The 21,463-nt window shown below is 41.1% G+C and overlaps 1 protein-coding gene across 5 annotated transcripts in view; it reads right to left on the bottom strand.

The window, feature by feature from the left end:
* col11a2 (collagen, type XI, alpha 2) overlaps positions 1–20,807 on the bottom strand; it is a 50,646-nt gene extending 29,839 nt beyond the window's left edge. For 3 of the 5 annotated variants that reach the window (XM_038725330.1, XM_038725331.1, XM_038725332.1), the window contains exons 1-5: positions 20,263–20,805; positions 7,552–7,713; positions 5,209–5,419; positions 4,886–5,048; positions 4,352–4,474 (exon numbers count right to left, since the gene is read on the bottom strand). In XM_038725330.1, the coding sequence (XP_038581258.1) occupies positions 4,352–4,474; positions 4,886–5,048; positions 5,209–5,419; positions 7,552–7,713; positions 20,263–20,380 (777 nt within the window). In that variant the 5' untranslated portion in view covers positions 20,381–20,805. Of the gene's footprint in view, positions 1–4,351; positions 4,475–4,885; positions 5,049–5,208; positions 5,420–7,551; positions 7,714–20,262 lie in introns of all 5 variants that reach the window. The other 2 variants (XM_038725328.1, XM_038725329.1) reach the window with 1 other exon arrangement.
* Positions 20,808–21,463: the final 656 nt, after the last annotated feature.

Here is a 21,463-nt window from a genome sequence, read left to right as displayed (position 1 = left end):
CTAATCTCCATGATTATTGTTTTGTTGACATGTTGTTAAGTATGTAAAAATGCATATTGGCAAAGACAGGGAGAGAGTGGTGGAAGACAATGATACATAGAAGGGTTGGGTGGGGGATGAAAAGCACAAACAAGGGATGGACAGAAGGAGAGAGAAAGACAAGAGTGGATGTTTTGAGAAACAATGACATAAAGATGGCCAAGGCTTGGATGATTTACTGAGACTGTACAGGCATTACTGGATACAGCAGAGGATTCACACAAGTTTTAAGACAGTAAGCAAAAATACAACTGAAACAAATACCAGTACTTAAACAAATTTAAAATCTTTGATCCAAGTTACTTTGAGTTTTTTGCTGATCTCTCCAGTAATGCCATTCCCAATATTAAATGACAAAGCAGCATCTTTGTGCTAATATGGAACTGGAGCTTGTGGTTTGGCAGAGGCACTGAGGGTGTGACAGGTCTGGTTAAGCTGGTGCTGAACACATACACACTGTACAGACATACACATCACTGATGCACTGACCTGCTGTGCTGTTTCTCTCTCTCTCACACACACACACACACACACACACACACACAGTTTATAATGCACTGAGCAGTCCAACTGCAAGACAGAGAAGGTTACTGCTGTTTAGCCATGCAAAAGAAGGAGCATGGACGCCAGGCTAGCATGCAAATGCACATTAGTCACATAAGAACACAAATGAACTACTCATGCTGCTACTAAGAAAACACATGCAAATTAACATTCTAAATAAAATGACAATATTTCTTGCAAAAATATAGTGTGAAGGATAAACTGGCAATCACCATAAATATAAACTCCACAAATATGCAATACAGAACACAAACAGACTTAAAGGAGACATACATACGTCATGCCATACAGAGGTCTGGTGAACAACCATAAATGCATATAGCAAGACAAAAACCAGGTGCAATGATATTCCCATGTTGACTGGAACACTGGTATGGAAACTTTAACGCAGGAGTACAGTAGGTGCATGCGGTGATATCCTCCAAGACAATATAGAAATCATGCAAGTAAAAAGACAATACAGACACATGCCCTGGTCAAACAGTATTGTAAATCTGCAAATTTGTGATCAACTGTGAATTTAAATAGGTGGGGTTTATCATAAAATACTGTGCAATGAGTGCCAGAAACTGCATCCAATCACAGTAAAGCATTTAAAAGTCACTTTAATTATGCTTTTCTGTGATTAGCAACTTAACACCTATCTATCTTATTTACAAAGAGTCCGTTTATGGTACACTGGCACATTCTTATGTGTTTCCTATGCTAAGTTTATCAATCAAAGACAAAACACCCACTCATCATGTAATCCATTGGTTTGATATGGTAATGTCAGCGGATCCACAAATTCAGAGATCAGAGATGATATTAAGAACGTCCTTGAGGGTGTCAGAGATTGTTTGCGTTGTGAACTTTCATCCAACATTTTTCCATTACGGTCCATTATGTGCTGAGAAAGTTCTCTGACACTTATTTTCTAAACATGAACTTGTTCCCGTGCCCTCAAAAGGTTTTCACTATATTTGGGAGAAGGTTTAGGGCGGAACTGGATGGGATATATGATGAAAGAGAGACGAATATAAGTAAAAAGTGTGCATGTGTGTATGACAACACAGCTGCACCTATACCACCCCAGTGCCGCCACTTGGCCACATCTGAACACACATACATCTTACAACATGTAAATGACATGAGGACAAAAAAAACAACAAGGAGCAATGGTTATCCTGCGTGACGGAGACTGTGGAAACGAGGTGGATGCGTGAGAGGTCAATGTGGATTAAAGGAGAGGCGAAATGTGAATAAAACAAATGAGGTATGGAGTGATGAGCGATGAGAGAGGCACGTGGAATGCTAAAAATACAAATGTAGATTTTCAAACAAATACTTTCGGGAATGTAAGTTCAGTTTACACTCAATTATTTAGCAAGCTAAACCTATCTTATGAATTATGCCTCAGTTATTGCTTTAATAGGTCTCTCTCTCTCTCATTCTCCTTCCCTTCCACAAACCCTGCTTGTGTTTTCCGTCTCTCTTGCTCCCTCTTTACCTGTTGATTGGGAGCCTCAGGTTGGGGAGAGGAGGAGGGAACGCCTGTTGTTTCCTCATAATAATAGGGGTATTCATGGTCATCCTGCTCCTCATCAAAGTACTGAGAGAGATGGGGGGATGGAAAGATTGAAAGATGGGAAGCGTGGAGGGAGGGGTGGATGGGTTGGCAGAGGGGAGGAAGGTACATGAAAGCAAGAGGAGTGAAAGGAGAGGAATGCATGAAGAGGGGGAGAGTGGATTTCCAAGGGGAGGTGAATAGAGGTTGCAGAGGACACAGAGAGATAAATAAAGATAGAGAAGAAAAGGGGTAAAGCGGCAAGAGGGGAAAAAATAAATGCAAAGCTTTTATTTTTCTATTCATCAGAAGGAGTCTGTGCTGCTGGTTAAAAGGTGCTGATATTAAAAACACACAGACGGCCTTGATGAATGAAAAAAAACAGCAAAAAATGGGTGAAGCCAATGAATAAAACCATTCTGATTTATATTCATCCAGAAAGCAGTCATTTCAACAGCATCAACATGACAGGGTTTGGGACGCAAAGTGTTGGAGCTCTGTACAGTGACTGATACAATTTGTATTGACTGATCCGGCAAGCAGGCTTATAAAAACAAAGGTCATGTACTTTGGATGGATGAATGCAGATGAAAATCACTTGCTACTTTAGCTCTGTGATACAGCTGATGTCAGGGAACTCGGTATGTTTTTAAGAGAAAAATAACAAGGGAGAGCTTGCAAAGCTTACAATGTATGTAATGTGCACAACCAGTCTCAGTAAGCAAAGAGGCTCCACCTTAAGCCATCTTCATGCCAAATGCTTATATGTCTAAATTTAACCAGAAAACCAATCAGAATTTAACTTCATTTGCATGTTTTATGTCCTGAACAAGTTCTCTTTCTTTCAATCCATGAGGGAAAAATGGGGAAAGACAGTGATGTTGGCTTGTATCATCCTCTTTCCCCTACCTTTCTGTGTTCCAAAATAAAGTGACACTGCTAGAACAAGTCATGCTTATGTTTCTCCAATGCAAAGTGTATGAAAAGATTATTATTAGAGGTGTGGTTATGGAAAGGTATGATATGACACTGCCTCTGCTTTTCTTTAGTTACCCTGGGGGCACACAGACAGAGGAGGTGAGGAGGAAAGCGGATAGATACAAACTGTTGCTGATGATGGGGATGCGTGAGAAAGACAGAAAAGGGAGAGCAGCACTTTGATGACATTATCAGACGACCCAAACTGAACCTGAGGACTTTTCTTTAATTTTCAGAGGACTTGTACATTTAGTGAGGTCTTTGTTTTCCTTTGTTAGCAGACCATATTGTCATGCAGTGTAGATTTCCTAACACAAATCATGTTTTTACAGGCTGTAATTGAATAATCTGTAAGGAATGTTTATTTATTCATATCATTAAAAGTTACAGGGACAGTGCACATAATAGACATTTCTGTAAAAGTGCCAGATTTGCCATCTTAGCTCATTTTCAGCTGCACCATGGGCAGGTGTACTTAAAGCAAACATGGAAAGAACATGTGAACTCCAGGCAGAGGGAATCTGAAGGACAGTGCTAACCACTGGGCCACAGTGCAAGTTTACAAAGCGAGAGGATATTTTTCAATTAAGAAGGTTCCTAAAAATTTAACTGACCCAGAAATATCTATTAAGTGACAGCTATGAACTCTCTATATTATATAAGGTGCTTGAGTCCATTTCCAATCTCTTACATGCACATGAGCTATTGTAATTTCCTTACTTCTCCTCCATGTCTTTACTTGATCTCATGATATTCTCCATGCAGTTTAAGAAAAAACCGTGGCTAGAAAAGAACCATTCAGGTCCAGTGAATATTTTAATAGTTGTCTTTTTTTCAAGTAAATCATCTTTTAAAAAGTGTCACAGAAAAGAAAAAGTCCACAGATTCTGTTTGGGCCTGCTATATTGGAGCTACAGATGAGCCTTCAATTTTATGAATGACCTGTGTTAGCATAGTGCTGACAGTCTGAGGTGATCCGCTTTGTAAGAGATGCTACTCATTAGTCTTGTGAGTGCTATGGGATGTGTGTGTAGCTGTGTATCCACGTCATGCGAACAACCGAGACCTCATCCCGCAGTAACCTTTATAAGAGGTGAAAGAGTGAGTGAAATAAAAAAAGGCTAGCTACTGTGGGAAGTTTGATCAAAGTTTCATATGTGTGGAGGAGCAAAAATTGATTTCATACGTCTGTCTATGAACTGGCGTTGTGGTGGAGTTACTCACGTATGTGTTGGGGTCCTGAGCCTGGGTCTTAGGCAGTGGGGAGTCACAGTCAGGGCTGTAGTGTTCACAGAAGTCATAAGCAGCCTGGGCGTTGGAGGCGATCAGAAGCTGCTGGATGTCTCCCTGTGATGAAGAGAAAAAACAGATCAACAGCTCCATCATCTATTAAGGAGCTCAATGAAAACGTATAAAGTAATTCTTTTAATTAATTAATTAAGCAATTAATGCTACAATTTATGACTTTTCCTCATCCAAATCGAGGATCTAAGGACAGAGGGTGCCGCATGCTGTGCAGATTGTAAAGCCCTTAATGTAAAATTGTGATGTGTGATATTGGCTATATCAATAAAACTGACTTGAAAAAAAAATTACTTCCTACTGTCTTAACTGACCCAAAAATGTAACTACCTGAAAAGCCACCAACATACATATGATTTGTCTGTTCAACCTTTATTGTTGCAGACAGCAGAGGGCACTCACAACCAATAACTGTAGAGTTTGTTTCTTGCCAGTTATGCTTATTAAGGTCCTCACCTGGAAAACCTCCTCATCAAGCAGACGTGCTCCGAACACTGTGATGCCGTTGGTGTCCACCTCTGCGTTGTTGCCACGTGGCAGGGAGCGGGTCATCTTCTTCTTGCAGTCGAGCAGCAGTGTCACGTTTTTCTTTGAAACGGAGAAAGCGATGCGATGCCACCTAGAGACGAGGAGAAGGAACCGAAGGCGAATAAATGTGTAATGTGACTACAGGCCCGAAACCAGACAAATCACATATACTGTTCCCAGCCACCCGCACCCACATGACCCCAATCATGTCATCTCAACCAGTCACAAACTGGTTGCTGCTGGTTACTGACTTGCCATCAGCCAGGTTGACGCCTCTGAACAGTGGATAGTCCTCAGGGGCTGGCTTGCCGTTCTGGTCCTCATACAGGAAAACAGGCGAGCGTCCCATTTCAATGCCCAGCTGCTGGATGCCCTGCTCGCTGTAGATGGAGAGGAGGAAGGCCTGGAGACCAGCCTGAGCCTTAACCAGGGCCATGATGGAGAAGTCCTCCGGGAATCGACCTATTGATGAGGAAAGGGAGGGGAAAGACAATGAAAGAAAAAAAGGGTTACATCATAGACATGGGTCACTGCGGCTTGTGGGTATTTTATGAGAAGAAGAAATGAGGAGAAGGAGGCAGTAAAAGAGAACGGAGCCGTGAAAAAAAACTGTACTGCAAGAGAAAGGTACGCCCTGGATCTTTAACCAGAGCACGTTTGCTTTATCGTGGAAAAGAAGGGAGGCAGGAGAGGCAGCTGAAGGTGTAGAAAGAGAAGGCAAAAGAAATAGCTTTGAGGTAGTGCAGGCTGAGAGATGGATAAGAAAATGTGAAAATGAAACTAATGATGAGCTTTAAGGGTTGAAGTTAGAGATCTGTGTCAGGATCAACTGCTTACGGAATATGAGAATAAAGCGCCATGTGAAGCTGGCATAGATGATGAGGACACATAATAACAGAGCTGGAGAAGGAAGGCTAAACCTCAGAAAATGAGTTGAAAATCAGCTTCGACTTTTGAAGATTTTTTCTCAACCCCATAAGTGCTACCTTCTCTTTTCTCTCCTCACTCCAGGGTGTCAGACAGTACTACTCTCACGTTAATTTGTTATGGCTCTGCCACACAGTTTAACTCAGCTCCTGCACTGCAACACATAATTATACTTTATATCCATGAGCAATCTTGCACAGGGCACAATAGCTCCACATAACTCCAAAGAGCTCTGTTAAAAATACTTCCAGACATAAATAGCGACCTGTTACTCTGATTATAGGTTTCTTTACTCTGGAATTCATAGTAAATATGTAAAATCCTAAAGTATAACCTATGACACAGGAACACAGCCTAATTTCTTCAGATTTGTTGCTTCTTTCCAGAGCAAATTGTCTTGTTGTCAAAGTAAAATAGATATAAAAACTTCATATTTCATTCAAATAGCTGTTTTGTGAAATTGTAGACAATGATATACTCTACCACTGCATTTACATTATCCATAAGGTAGGAGTTCATTTGATTAATTTTGGGCTATGTTGATTAATATTCAGCTGTAGGTACAGTAGTCTATGACTTTAAATAAATAACACTAAGTTCTAACAGTATTGCTAGCTAAGGTTTGATAAGTTATTACAAAAGGTGGTGCCCAGACAAAACAAAGTCCCAAACACTCTATCAGGACATCTTTGAGAGCATTACTGCACCTATTCCATAACTACTTTGCACAGACCTGCAAGGTGTGTTTATCCTGTCATCTATTTTTTATTCTAAGTGTAACTCATGGTTCAATCTATTTTATTATCAGTGACAGTTTGCAAGCAGCAACTGTTGCCAGTGGTGTTGCACTGCAGAATTGTTAAACCGTTGATGGGAACTAACTTAATGTATGTTTAAGGTGTCTGGTTTTAATCATCAGACACCTGCAAGATAATATTGATATTGAGTAATTCTAAAAACCTTTAAAATACACACACAGATGCAGCTCATTTACACTAAACCATGAGGTAATAAATATTAGTTTATGTAGACTGAAAATACATGCACAATTTTTTGATTAATATTAACTAACTTTTTGTGTGGTAAGGACGTCCCTAACACTATCAGACCTGCTATATTTACTTGCCATGGAAGCAGCAAGATGCCAGTGACATTTCAATAGCTTGGTTTTCTTTCATTACAGTATACTGTGAAGTAACATGCGTAGCCTGCTATTTGTTCTTTTTTTTCTTAATAAAATACTTACATATTTATTATGTGCACCTTGTACTGACTGCTTTGGCAATATTTTAACTAATTCTAGCCTATCATGCCAATAAAGCAAAATGCAACTTTAAATATTAAAGAAGAAACAAAAATAAGAAACAATCGAATAAAAGGTCTGCATATTCAATCAGTTGCTTTACTGTAAAACAACTGTGTATTATTGAATTTAATATCAAGAGAATAGTTAATGAGTAAAGTTTCATAGTCTGAGAAAATAGCCCTGATCATGTCCCAAACATCTCTTCTGAATCTGTCTCTTACAAGTCCTCCAACATTATAAAACTGCAATGATAAATCGCTATAAGTCTAAACTTAAAATTAAGTTTTGGTCAACAACCGTATGACATTTTACAGAGCAGACTCTCCAAATACAGCAACAACAGCCTGATGTCCAGTCCTACCTGAGAAGAGCTGCTTGGTGGGGGCAGAGATCTGGGCCTTCTTGGTGATGCGGTAAGCATGATCGGGGCTGCCGGAGCGGCGGGATGTGCAGAAGCCGGGGACCTTCTTCACGCCCTCGGGGAGAGAGGGAACCTGCAGAGCCCGCAAAACATCCACTGGGTCTGAGGAAGAGAAGCAGAAACAACAACCCATTAGTTGTCCTGTTTTACCCTGTTTTTATTTTCTATTTCACCCTTTTTAAAACTATATTTTAATGTGTTTTTTGAATTTCCCTTTGTTGCTTTTATGTTTTATGTAAAGCACTTTGAATTGCCTTGATGTTGAAATGTGCTATACAAATAAACTTGCCTTGCCTAGATTAGCTGCCCTGTGTGAGACAGCAGCTTAATTCTATACAAGTGGAACGATAAAGCTGAAATCCCTAGAAATCCTGTATTGTAACATCAGCATCACCAATCCAACTGGTCTGTGACACCTTCAGACAATGAAAACCAAACACAACATCAAACTTTGAGTCCTGTTTTCGGGGGGACAGAGCACTTCACTCTCTGGTTTTCATTTGTCACTTTCTGTGAATGTAGAAGCGTACATACAGCAAATGGTAATAAATCCCTGCTGCAGCTTTACTTTATGAGTCATTCAGACAGCCACCGGTGTATCTTTTCATAAACATAAAACAGATTATAAAGACTACTTCATAATCAAACTAGAGGAGGCGTCTTCTCCAACAGCTTTTACGAAGGCCCATCATCCTACAGGCTGTGTAGAAATCACTGTAAAGATCTTTTAAAGCTTAATCCTGCACTTCTGCAATGTTGCTAACCCCCCCCCCCCCCCCCCCCAAAAAAAAGAGGACTGTTTAATCTTTCACTACAGCGCTTCTTTTCAGCTGCAGAAACCTAACTTTGCCCAGAGAATAAAAAAAAAAGTTAATCTTAAAAGTAATCTTAAATGTTCTTGCAGTACTAATGCGATATAGGAGCAGGTACAGGATATGTCCACAATGGCTGCCACTGTACATTTAGGTATAAGAAAGGAAGCACTGTGTCGGAGCAAATGGGCCACAGTCCAAGCCACGTATATGAACCACTGCAGGGCAGGTACAGTGGAGCTCAGTTTAACTCAGAGCGGAGACAGTGCCCTCTATTCTGCTCAGATTTATCAAGCAAACTGAAACAAGTGGCTGTTGATATGATAGTGCTGAGTCAAACGCATATTTGAGGATACACGCATTTTACAGTTTCACCTGACATGCACAAACACACAAAAAATCTGGTATATGCACAAATACACACACTCCAGATATGCAGAATACACCCTAACATCACATACAGACACTGTTCCACCAGTCTCGCATCATGTCTCCACTTTCACACACTGAGGTCAACCAGTCTGTTTCTCCACCCTCAGTCTGCACTGTGGTTTACCTTGTTAGCTTTCTCACATTGCTCAAAGGCACTGTGTCAGTCTGTGTGTTTCAGTGTGAAACGCATGGCTCTTAATTTCTGGAATTCGGTGTTTGATTCCCTTCATGACCATCCCACAATTAAAACGGTACTGTTGGACAGTTTTGGAGAAAAGCAACAACCTTTCTTATTTTGTAATTAATGTCACTACACGAGCAACCAAACAGCAGATGGAAACAATGGCTACCTGATGTCCTTTGCTCCGTGTTTTCTCTATGTCCTCTAAAGTCAAATTATTTTGGAAACAGACATCTTGAATGAACCGATCATTTTTAAACATCTTTACTGTTAGTTTAAAATTCATGTCAGCATTTATTTCAACATAGTAGGTGTCAAATCTTAACAAGGGCGGCTGTCTAATTGCTCACATGAGTTGACTTGCACTGTCTTGTTACAGAACAGTGAAGTGGTAAGGGTGTGTTAAAATAGCCACATGCCACTGATTCCTATAGGAACACTATCTGTGACAGAATCAGGCTCAGTCTTGCTGTATATTGCAGCAATTCAAAACTTCGTTGTGCAATTTGTTTCTAGTGAAATGCACATTTTTGCACATTTTTGTTAGTTCACCATGAAGGACACCTCTGTATGTATGTATTTTATTGATGTAACTTCTCCCAAGATGCCGAGCTGCTGTCTAATCCAAGAGGGAATGACAAATATGCCACACAAATCACGCCAAAGTTTCAAAACAGATGGCTTACAAACACGTTGTTCAACATTTCGCAGTCTGAAAACATAAATCAAATGTAATTCTCAATTCTACCTTACAGTTACATCTTGATGGTTTTGAAGTGAGGCATCTATAAAGTTAAAGTTTTCAACAACACCCAGTATTTTTACACTTTCCTGAACTTGGCTATCCAGCCTCAGCCTTGGCTGGACTTCAAGTGTTTGAGGTGCACCATAGAGCTAACTTTGCTGTTAACAGTCAATTATATTCATTTACAGCCAGCCCTGCCATGGCACTTCTCATAATAAACTTATGATGGCAGTGATGCATTGCCCATGTTAAAACTACAGTGCAGATGAAAAGATTGGAACCAAGCCCTCCTGTGATGCAGCCTATGAAGCTTGTTTTCACTCAACAGCTACAACAATAAACAGATTTCCAGGCACATTACAAGCCAAGCATCATATTTAAAAATGATGTAATCATGCACACCTCAGGATTTTTGAAAAGTACAACAACAGAGCATTTTAACACAATGTGAGAGCCTTTCACCACTTTGCTGAATATATAAGGAGCTGTAAAGAGCTTAGCCGCGGAAGGTTATGTTGATGTTAAGGAAACTCTTTCAAAATGTTTTCTAGAAATTGACCTAATCTGCAATGACATTAAGTCCTGACCCAAGCTGTCCATCAGACATGAAAAGAAAGGTGGTGCACGTGACATTAATCTGCAGGTTCTCGTCACACATAGAGCGGTAAGACTCATATCACCTTATAATACAAACATAAACTGACATGCATGAATGTATTCCCAATCTGACAACAGCTGTAAAGTAAACTGTAACACGCTATTGTAAAGCCATCTTAATGCGCAGTCACTTAGGATGCTTTATATTGGCCTCTAATGTGAAGTTTCCTTGTGTTTGTCCTTAACTCACCCCGATCCCATCAGTGGCGCTTGTGTTTAGGTGACACCCAGTGTCTCAGAGCTAACAGTTACCCACAGATGGTCATATTTATACAGATGGAGCAAATGGCGCGTGAATTTTGCCTCAGGGTGTCTAGACCACAGTCCATTAACGTCACTCTACACCTGACCGACAGAAAGAGGAAGAGGAGGGGGAGTGAGAGGAAGTGACAGAGTGAAGAAGGAAGGGGAGGAAGAGAGGGATGTATAAGAAAGATGTAAATAGGGAGAGCGAGAGTTAGATTGATCGGTATTGTGATGCTACATTAACCATCCAGAACAGACACTTCCCTAAAAGCAGCCTGAATGGGGGAATGAACCGAAGGGAGTCGTTAATTAGCGAAATTGAAAAGGTCAAAACAGAAATAAAGACACATATGGAGAAGAGGCTAAAAAGAGAAAGAGGCAAATGAGCACGGAGCAGGATATAGAAATTTCAGGGTGCTCCTTTAAAATTTAGAATTTTTTCCGGATGCCAACGTCTGACTTGACTTGTAGGTTTTCATACGTTAGTTAGTCTAGAAAATGTTAGTGTGTTAAAAAAGAACAAGAAACGTTAGATTTTATGTGCAATTTCCAGACTTTTGAAACTTTATAAGACCTCAAAGCATTGAATACTTTTCAAGACTTTTGCAAATCTGAACAGGAATGCTGGGAATGAGAAAGGTAGAGGGAGGAAAGGAGGGAGAGAGAGGTTCAGGCAAAGGCGCAGTGTGTGTTTGTGTGTGTTTTGGGGGGTCAGGCAGTGACAGTAGACAGCGTGGTTCTATGATGGCAGGATCCTGGATCAGATTGCAGCCCGAACTCCCCCAGTACACCCAGTACAATGTGCCGCTCTGTTCCCCGCTGCCTGCCCAGCTCACATCTGCAGCCGGGGCCCTTCCTGCCTGGAGGACCACAATCACGACAAAAACACACCCACAAAAATAACACGCAGGGCCACAGAAGTACACACTCACACGGCTCAGGCGGGGAAAACTGCACCAACACACCTCGTGAGACGAGGGGTGGTAAATATGAAACTAGACATGGTAGAAAAACAGAAAGCCAAGGGGCACAAACTCTCTTTCTTTACTTTCTTTCTTCTCCTTCTCGTTCCATCAGCCTTTCTTACTATAAGCGCTCACAGATGGCAGCAGCCCTTTGATGTAAATGCAGGCCAATTACACTGCTGTCATTAAGACAGGAAACAGGGCTCCCAGACACGTGAGGGCAGTTACAACCGCTGCTGTAGGTAAAGATTACAGTAGCCTGTACAGCGATCCCTACTGACAGCTGCACTGGCTGAAATGAAAAAGGGCATTTTTAGTACATACGACACTCGTAATAGATCATTAATGAAGTGCCTCTAAGACTAAAACACGTCTGCTTGATGTTCCTTATTAGGCTTAATTGAATCTGGAATTATTTGGGAAGTTGTATAATCCTGCTGGTTTTTCCTTTCTGAACCTTCTTTAAATATTTATTTTTATTTATAAGAAGAGTGCACCTAAACTGAACTAACCTTTTTACCACTGAACACAGGAACTGTGAGATTAGTTGTGCAGGCATATCTATGTTTGAAATCTTGTCAGTACACTTTGAAACTTTAAAGAAGTCTCTGCAGTGACTAATAGCAATAAATACCTCATATATACAAATTATACATTTTCTAAATACTTTAGAAACACAGACTTGATTTTAGTGAACTCCAAATAATTTCTTAGATTATCTTTTCTGATAGTGATCAGAACACATGTTTAATCCTTTAATTCAGGTAATATGTTATGTTATATATTCCTCTGAAATAATGATATGCGGTTTGGCGTATATTATATATAATATAATATTTTTTCAACAGGTGCCCCAGGACTGAAACAATCCTTTCACTGTTATACTCTGTTCCACTCAGTTCCACAACTGACCAAACAAGCGTATCACACCCTGATAGAAAACACATGTGATACCCAGGTTACCAGTCACACTGCAAAATGACTAAAACTAAAATATTTTTCAGCAGTTTGTATTACTGTAGTTCCCCGCAGCTGCCACTAGATGGAGCTAAAACAGATTTAATGAACAGTTAACAAAATACAGTCAAAGTCTGTTTTAAGGGCTGGCACAACATGATGTTACACACACACACACACACACACACACACACACACACACACACACACACACACACAGGTGTTTACATGTACACACACTATGCAAACACACGCTCACATGAGTGAGAGATAAACAATGCTAATGTTTACTTAACGAGTAACTTTTAATCTGTACATTCTGGCAGCAAACAGGGTAAACGACTTGACTAACCGAACACACACACACACACACCTCTTCTGTCTGAACACAAAGCAGGTGGACACACAGATTAAACCCTGTATACAGACACGACACATCAGAATAAGAAGACAGTCACAGTAAACAAATTCAGCTTGTTGGTTTACTTATAAAGCGAACATGAAACATTAATCAAACCAAAATTATTAAACACCATGGACAGCTCAAATAGCACTTTTAAAAGAAAATTTGTAAAAATCCTGGGTTATTTATTAAAAACTTATGCATTATGTTTTTCTGTTGAAACCTGAGTATATTGTCGGCACACACAGCCATCAGGTCAACCCTCAGAGCCCTGGGTCATACTCTCACTGCAGACTTGTGTGAGGTGACAACTTTGAGGACCTAAGTTCACTTCAGAGGAAAACCTGTATTTCCTCTCCTGGACTTTCTGTCTTAGATGCTCTGTGTCACTATTTCTGTGTGTGCAGGCGTGTGTGTGTGTGTGTGCGTGCGCACGTGTGCCCTTTCCTCTTTTGGTACAGCTGTGTCAAATACCAGACACACACTCCAGCTGACACGCTGACCCCTCACCTCTCACCTTTACACAACGACCACATTGTTAGACACACGGAGCAAGAGGGACGTGCAATATTGACCACAGATTAACACACATACACATGGACGCACGGACACACAAATTCATCTGTACACCAACTTTCTGTGTCAATATTTGAGTCTCCTGGTATTTCTAAGAATAAACAGAGATGTCAGGATTTCAGGGACCTGAGATTAGAAAAATATTTAATTAAATTACAAAAAGTAAATTATAAAATTAATTCCAAAATTGAAACTCAGCATCAACTAAACTCAAGTTGTTCCTCATTCACCAGCTGTGTCCTCATCCACCCAGCTGACCACGACAGCTAGGCGTATGAGCAGCTGCAGGTTATAATTTCCAACATGGTGCTCTATAGTTGCCTTGCAAAGACAGACAGAAAATCCATTATGAGTACCCATGCTGTAAAAAGGGGGTTATTAGACTTTACATTATTTATATGGTATAAAATGAGGGTTTGGTTTGTCAGTGAGTGTTAATTATCATGTGGATGCCACAGCTCAGTCTCCGGCTAGCTGCTCTGAAAGGGAAAAATACCCATACAGAACTATCCTTTGTGCTATAATACATGACTTCAGTAAATCCAGAGCTAGGTGTGAGAGGAAAGGGGTGTGGGTGCATATTAATGATAGTCAGCTGATCCAGCCACCACAAATGTTTCATTGATTTCTCTCAACAACACCGGAGGACTCAACAGCAAAATGGAAAGTAGATTTACATAAAACTTGAAGAGTTCATAGGTAATTAATGTAAATAGAATGATAGAAGTAAAAAAATGAATCTGAGCCTTGACGACAGCAGTAGATCAGTGATACCGGAGCATTTTAATAGCATAATGTCAATTTACAATATAAGTGAGTTAAAGAAAATACAACACAAACTGTACTTCAACTTATCTCTTACAAAACAAAATAACTGATCTTGATTAATGATGAGAAATCCAATGTCTGTCTTGCAGAAAGCCTTTAAAAAAACTGAGTAAAACAATCAAATTAAAGCACAATATACACACAGCAAGGTAACCTATTAATGTATGAGCTGTACGCAGGTCTTTGCTCACAACATGATTATGTGCTGTTCTTCAAAACACCCATTTCTGAAAATCTAACACCTCTGTCATCCCGACATCACACATCAATCAGAAAAGCAGACTGAGCTGGTTTTCCTGGATTGCGAAGGGACACAGAACAAAAGGGAAGGTGGAACATTATTTTATATCAGGGTGAAACTAAACATGCTATTATTGCACATAAACACCAAAAGGGGACCAAGAGGCAACACTGATAACAAGATCTGCATTCAAGGTACAATTTATTATCATGTAGTCAAATAACTTCTCTCACTATATTAGAATATTATTTCTTGTACTAACAAAATCACTGCTTGAGCTGTTTTATCCTGTGCTTTTAGCTCTTTGCACCTGCCTCTATCAGCACTCATTTTAGAGTATCAGTACTAATGAATCCCTTAGCCCATGTGGTTTATCAGTCACTGCAGAACAGTGCCAACATTTACTGTACTGTGTTGCAGCCTTGTGAGGTTTCTTCATTCCCTCCATTGAGAACATGCTGCCAACATATACCCAAGTCCTCTACTGTCCCCTGTGTGCCATTATGTGGTCTGTGCCAGTCTGTGTGTGCTGCACTGACGCAGCCAGAGAGTATCGTGCTGGAGTCTCGTGTGGTTTCAGGGCTGGAGGCCACAGTCTTAGTTTGGATCTGAGGGAGGATACTGGCACCACAAAGCCTACATGGGACCACAGAGCCCTGAACAGACAGGGGACAGTCAGTGGTTCCCTGTAAAATACTATCACATAGGACAGACAGTAAGCAAGGGCAGAAATTAGAAACCTGTCTGAGACCCACTGATGTGTCTCTGCTGAATGGTAAGACTTCACAGCTCAGGAAACTGGTCAGTGCTAATGCAGATTACACACAGAGGCGACAAGTCGGATAATAAAGACCAGTGTAACAGCAGGGGACCGGCATTACATGATAATCATCATCACTGTTTATTGCGACTCCTTCTCAGGGTGGAAATCCCCACATCAGAAATCTAACCTACATTCTGGGGATCTTTATAGGTGTAATTTAGCTGGAAAAAACAAGTGTGAGGAGAAGGTGTATAAAGAGCAGAGCAAGAGCGGAAGAACTTTGATTGGTTGTGATGTGCTCAGCCTGCAATAATGCCACCAACAATATTTTATTTATGCCCATTGCATTGGGTATTTAAAATGATAAATCGATATCTGAAAGTTACTAAGGACACTGTACGTGGGGAAGTTCTTTGTCTGTTTACCCTTAAATTATCTCTCCAGGGTATTTCCTATCTCCCAATGCATGCTGGGATAGACTCCAGTCACTAGTGAGTCTAATCAGAAATAAAATGTTATGAAGAAGGAATAAAGGAATGTTGAATGTATTATACAATAATTTGAAATTACTGCATTGGGACACTTCAAATTGTCCCTGATAAGTTCTGAAATGTCAGGGAGAGGAAAGTGTTTTCCTGTGATCAACCAGTTTCTGGCATGTCTTCTATGATGGAATGAAGACATTCCTCTCATCTCAGTGTAAGCAAACAAGTAGCTTAAACCAACATTTAAAACTATTTTCAACTGGATATGGTATTAATGTCTGGAAAAGAGATGTACATTAACATTACAAGTAAAAGCACACAGCTGGTCTCCGCACCCTCCTACACTGACTTCCTAGAAGCAGCAAAATAACAGTGACTAGGAATAGCATCATATACTGAAAGTCTGTCATTATAAAGTTGGCACACTCGCCTGCCGTCCCTGTACATCTTCTGCTAAAACAGAATGCCTTAAAGGAACGACGCCTAACTATCCACACACCACTAAATCATCTCCTATGAAACCAAGGAAGAAGGAAGAGCTATCTCTTCTAGTCACTATGTTCACATGCAGCGCTAATGTGGTTTTGTCTGAGAAAGGCTTTTACAAGTTCACAGTTGTGTGCATGTTTTAATCTTACAACCACAGTCTTTGTCTTATCTATTCATGCAAATGAGATGATTTTGCATCTGTGGTTGAGGCCACTGACAGACTGAGAGCCTCTCAGCAGTCCTGATTAGTGGCTCAGGATTTCATTTTTGTACGCTTCAAACCAGCTTCTCTATAGGAGACAGAGTTACACACCGAAGTGTTGAATATGTGTGAGCTAAAAAAGTGGACATCCTCTGCTGTCCACTTTGTTAACAGTCTGTAAACTGGTGGACATTAATGACATGCTAAAGAAACAAGCCACTTTCAGAAGGGGGACGTTTTTTGCCCTGAACTCAGTTACCCAGGCAGTCTGTCCTCACGTGTTGTGTTCCCTCACCAGCATAGCAATCTTCCATCACACATGGTTAGGTTTAGGATTGAGCTATGGCTGTGGTTTGCCAACATACCACATTATATGATGACTACATGGCTGAAAAGTAAACTCATATTTTCTTATTTGTTTTGGCTCATAGCTAATCATCTTTGTGTCATGATGAGCTTTGAGAAATATTTGCAACACTGACATCTGATGGGGAGAAGGCATCTGACAAGCTAAGACTAGCCAGTACAAAATTATTAAACCAAATATATTAACCCTGGACAACAAGGTATGGGTAAAAAAAAAAAAAAGAAAGAGAAGAGAGTATAGATGTGTATCACCGGAGCCACAAGGGAAAATTATGACAAAGCAGAGGAAAATCAAAAAGACAAGGTTAAAGCTGACCGACTGAGTCACATGTGACCAACTGAAGCCTGAAATAATCCACACTTCCATACAGTCACTGGAATGAACTGTCAAAGCCCTGCTCAGCCACCACATATAGGAGCTCTATTCAGAGAGTGAGAGAGAGAGAGAGAGAGAGAGAGAGAGAGAGAGAGGTAATGTTATGTTTAGCCAAACTGAGACAGACTGCCCTTTGAGGAGCTCTGCTTTGAAATGAGGTTGAGGAACATCCATGTCAAGAAAATATTGCCCTCTGATTTTCTCCTCCTTTGAACAAAACTGGGCTTTCATGCCTTTCTAGGCCCAAAGCTTTCTGGGTAATGGCTGTGCCTCATCATCCATCCCTTTTCTTTTTTTCTAGTCTTCATTCTCTCGGGGAAGACAGAATAAACATGAAAAATTCTGACCACTTTCTTCTCTAAATCGGTCTTTCACTGCTTGGGTGGGGCGCTGTTATAGTTTACACTAACATCTGCGTTGCTGCACCACACTGGGCGCACAGGAACGCGCATACAGACGCGCCGCGCACGCAGTGGTCCAGCGCGTCTGGCCAACTATGTGTGTATTATCCATTGTGCGCGCACTGGGACGCTACACGCACAGGCACCTAGGGGGCCAGGCACGCGCTTACAGGTAAAGGGAGTGTTTTATTTGCGTCACTCTGACACGATCACAGCGTCAGATGATTAACAAAAACTTTTTCCACGAACACCTCCGCGAGCACAGCGCCTCCATCAGAATCCAGTAAGATGAGAAATTGAACCTGCCCGAGGTGCTGCACACAGAGACGCATTCACATTGATGAGGCATACATCTCCACACCCTGAACTGGGGGAAAACATCCATAGCTTACAGACGCATACACACAAACAGAACTGTACAAAGCGCACATAGACACGGAGACACTGAACGCTTTCACTCTCAAACCCCTGCGACCGAAGTGCTCCGCAGCATAATAACCTATTCATAAAAAAGCAGAAATGTCTCAGGCTTCCGCCTCCAAAATATACACGGGAGATGACGGGAAGGTGCAATCGCCTTTCGCAATCTGAAATTGGAAACGGGGCCAAAGAATACACTGAAGGAGGGCAATTTCTGTTACAAAACCCCCCATTGGTCTGTAAGTTGTCCGCGCAAGTCACCCAAACGAAGAATAAAGAGCCATTGATCCATCTGTCAACTGAAACTTCTAAACTAAATGTATTTCTCCAAAAACGTTTGTGTAATCTTAACCTGCTTTGGTGTTTCTGTTCAAAACTTGCATTGTGTGGCTCAGCCAAAGCAGTCAAACGTCGCTTTAACTAACAATAACTATACAAAAAATATTTTCCAACCAGCTTCAGATCCACAAAAATCACAAGTTCATAATTTAGAAGGTTCATTAAAACCTCACAACATAGCCTCTCATATTCAAAAACCACAATTTCAAGTCGTGTTGCTGCAATCTTTTAATTAGTATTCATTTCAATGGTGTGTCACGTGCCATTCCGCATCAAAAGTCCTCAGTCAGATCTGAACTCATCAGGACTCAGGTGAATCAATGGATTCTCTGTTATTAAAAATAACTCAAGACGACTAGCGGTCCGCCAGGGAACTGCAGCGCATACAGATCATTCCTTTTAGGCGAAATAATCTATAGGCCAAACTGTGAAGAGCGAAAGGAGAGGAGGGGGCATACAACGTAAAACCTTAAAGTAAAACACCGGATCCAAAATCTTCTACACGCCAATGCCTACTCCATTCTTCTTAATAAGAATGTACCTATCTTTGTAAATACTATGAAAAATAATATAGTACAGAAGGAAAACACGCAAAATCCACTTTCCTTAGGCTTAGTCTAACAGAACTCGGTGCAGAGATCCCTCCTCCCTGACAACTCTTGACCAGAGGCAGTGATGGATGGACTGGTGCACAGGCTGAACTGGTAAACCCTCAGTCAACCTTAGTCCCTGCAGCCAAGTTTACTCAAAGCAAAAAAATAAGAGTACAAATTTTAAAAGCGGGACGTTTTCAGACAAACCTCATTAAAAACGACTGTAGCAGCTCTTTGCACCGTCCTACCCCATGTCCCCCTGCGGATAGGGGCCTACGCAGTGCGTAAAATGAGCACCATTCTCTCGAAACTGAACATGGTTCTTAGTAGTGAGAGTTTGTAGTTTGTAAGAAGATAAATAGGAAAAGTAATCAGGAAAATTGTTCAAAATGACTAAAACGCCACCTGGGTGGTTTGAGCTCAGCGGCTAACAGCTTACTGAGATGACACCTGTCAGCAGGTTGTGTGCGCGCCGAGAGAGGAAGACAGCCGAGGAAATGTCACTAAGAAGGAGGACAAAGAAGGACAAAAAACCTTTATTCGAAACATAATAACGCGTTTGTGTGTTTTCCTGCCGCAAAAAGCGATTAAATGCTTTTGTAACCTCTCTTTTCTGTGACCACTGGTTGATATGGACAGTGTGTAACATCCATTATCGGACAGAGTACGTTAAGGCTGGAGATATTTCAGCTTCCAGATAGAAAAAACAAAATCATAAAAACGGAATATGTGTCATTATTTTTCGCGGATGGACGCAGCACATAAAATATTTCCTATAGGTGCATTATCGGACACTCACTTATTCGTATTTCCCAACTAACTTTCAAGGCCTTTAAGAAGAAGACAAACACCAGTCGCCACGGGATGCTTAAGGAACTTTACCCAGCAGAGATAAACGTCTAAATATGCCGGTACAGAAGAAAATACAACCCGTAAAGATACTGTTATTGTCGTTGGATCATTGTTGACTAGTCTCTTGTGAAAAATATAAATTAGCATGTCAGATGCGCAAGTGTCCGACAATGGATGAGATCTGCATTTATTACGCGAGCTAAATCCAGGTAGACGGTGAATAATGAAGAAACGGAAAACATGAAAGGTGGCCTAACAATCTGACCAACTATCGTTTAAAACGCGCAATAAATATCACAATTAATAAGAGAACCCGTCTTACCTGCGCGGACCACGGTCGTTTGGCAAATGGCGAGCGCCACGGTTACCAGGGCGAAGGATGAGAAGTCCATGCGCCATGGTCTCCGTTTCTTCCGGAAGGGACAATCTCCAGTATCCATAGTTTTGCAGTAGTTTGCCGGCCTGGTTGAGCTGTAAATGTAGGATATGGTGGAAGTTATCCTCTCACAAAAAGCCAGCCGACGAGAGGGACCCGACTGAACCTTCTGCGAGGCAGCAGACAAAAAGGCACGCCTCTGGAGACGTCTCTACCTCTCTCCCGGAGACTTTCCTTAATGAGTTACCTATGTCTGTCTATGTTAATGCACAAAACCTAAACACTAAAGGGGCTTTGGGGTGAATAAATATCTTTTATTTTAACGTTTAACCCCTTAGTGCTAAAGCCCCATTGAGTCAGACTGGGTACCAGTACCCAAAGTGGAGAGAGCAGCAGAGAGAGACCTGGAATCACGCTCTCTCTCTCTCTCCCTTCTCTCTCTTTCCCTCTCCCCTTCTTTACACACTTACTCCCACGAAGAGTGAGAGCGTGTGTGTGTGGAGAGAGAGAGTGAAAGCCAAAGGGGGAGAGGGAATAGAGGGCGTGCGTAATTGCGCCTTTGGCGCACGTGGATACGTGTGCAGAGAAGCTCTCAGAGTGTGAAGTGAACTTTTTTAATGTCAAATATATACAAATATTTCACCTCAGACACACAAAAATTGCGTCTTCCGTTTCCAACTTTGAGTTAGTGCTTTAATGTTGCTCGCTGAACGCAAACCGATCAGAGGAAACATGTTTATGTCCGTCTCTGATTCTTTCTAAACAATCACAAGAGAAGCGCAGCAGGAGTGTTTGTTTATTTTTTTTTACTTCCTTCTTAGTGTCTGTGGCGTGAACAGGTTGGATTTATAAACACTGAAGATAAATTGTAGATAATACAGCAGGACCACGCACCGCGCTAAAGAGAGAAGAGTTAGCGTTCGGCCAGCCAATCAGGCTTCTGTCCGCGCTGCTCACCACGCCCATTTCACTCAATTCTTGGCGCTCTCCTCGCTCTGATTGGTCAGACCCACGTGGCATTGTTTTGCAGCGTCAGCTCAGGTGCGTATGGAAGGGTGGGGGTGCCGCGTGTAATAAAACTTGTGACTGACAGATCAACTTCTATCCACCATTAATCTCTAATTTTTTTTAACATTTTGGATTAATT

This window comes from Micropterus salmoides, unplaced genomic scaffold (genome assembly GCF_014851395.1).
Source record: "Micropterus salmoides isolate LMB-PRFRI ecotype aquatic unplaced genomic scaffold, ASM1485139v1 Ms_hic_scaffold_17, whole genome shotgun sequence".
Lineage (NCBI taxonomy): Eukaryota > Metazoa > Chordata > Actinopteri > Centrarchiformes > Centrarchidae > Micropterus > Micropterus salmoides.
Note: the sequence above shows the minus strand (reverse complement) of the source record. Positions and strands in the feature narration are given on the sequence as shown.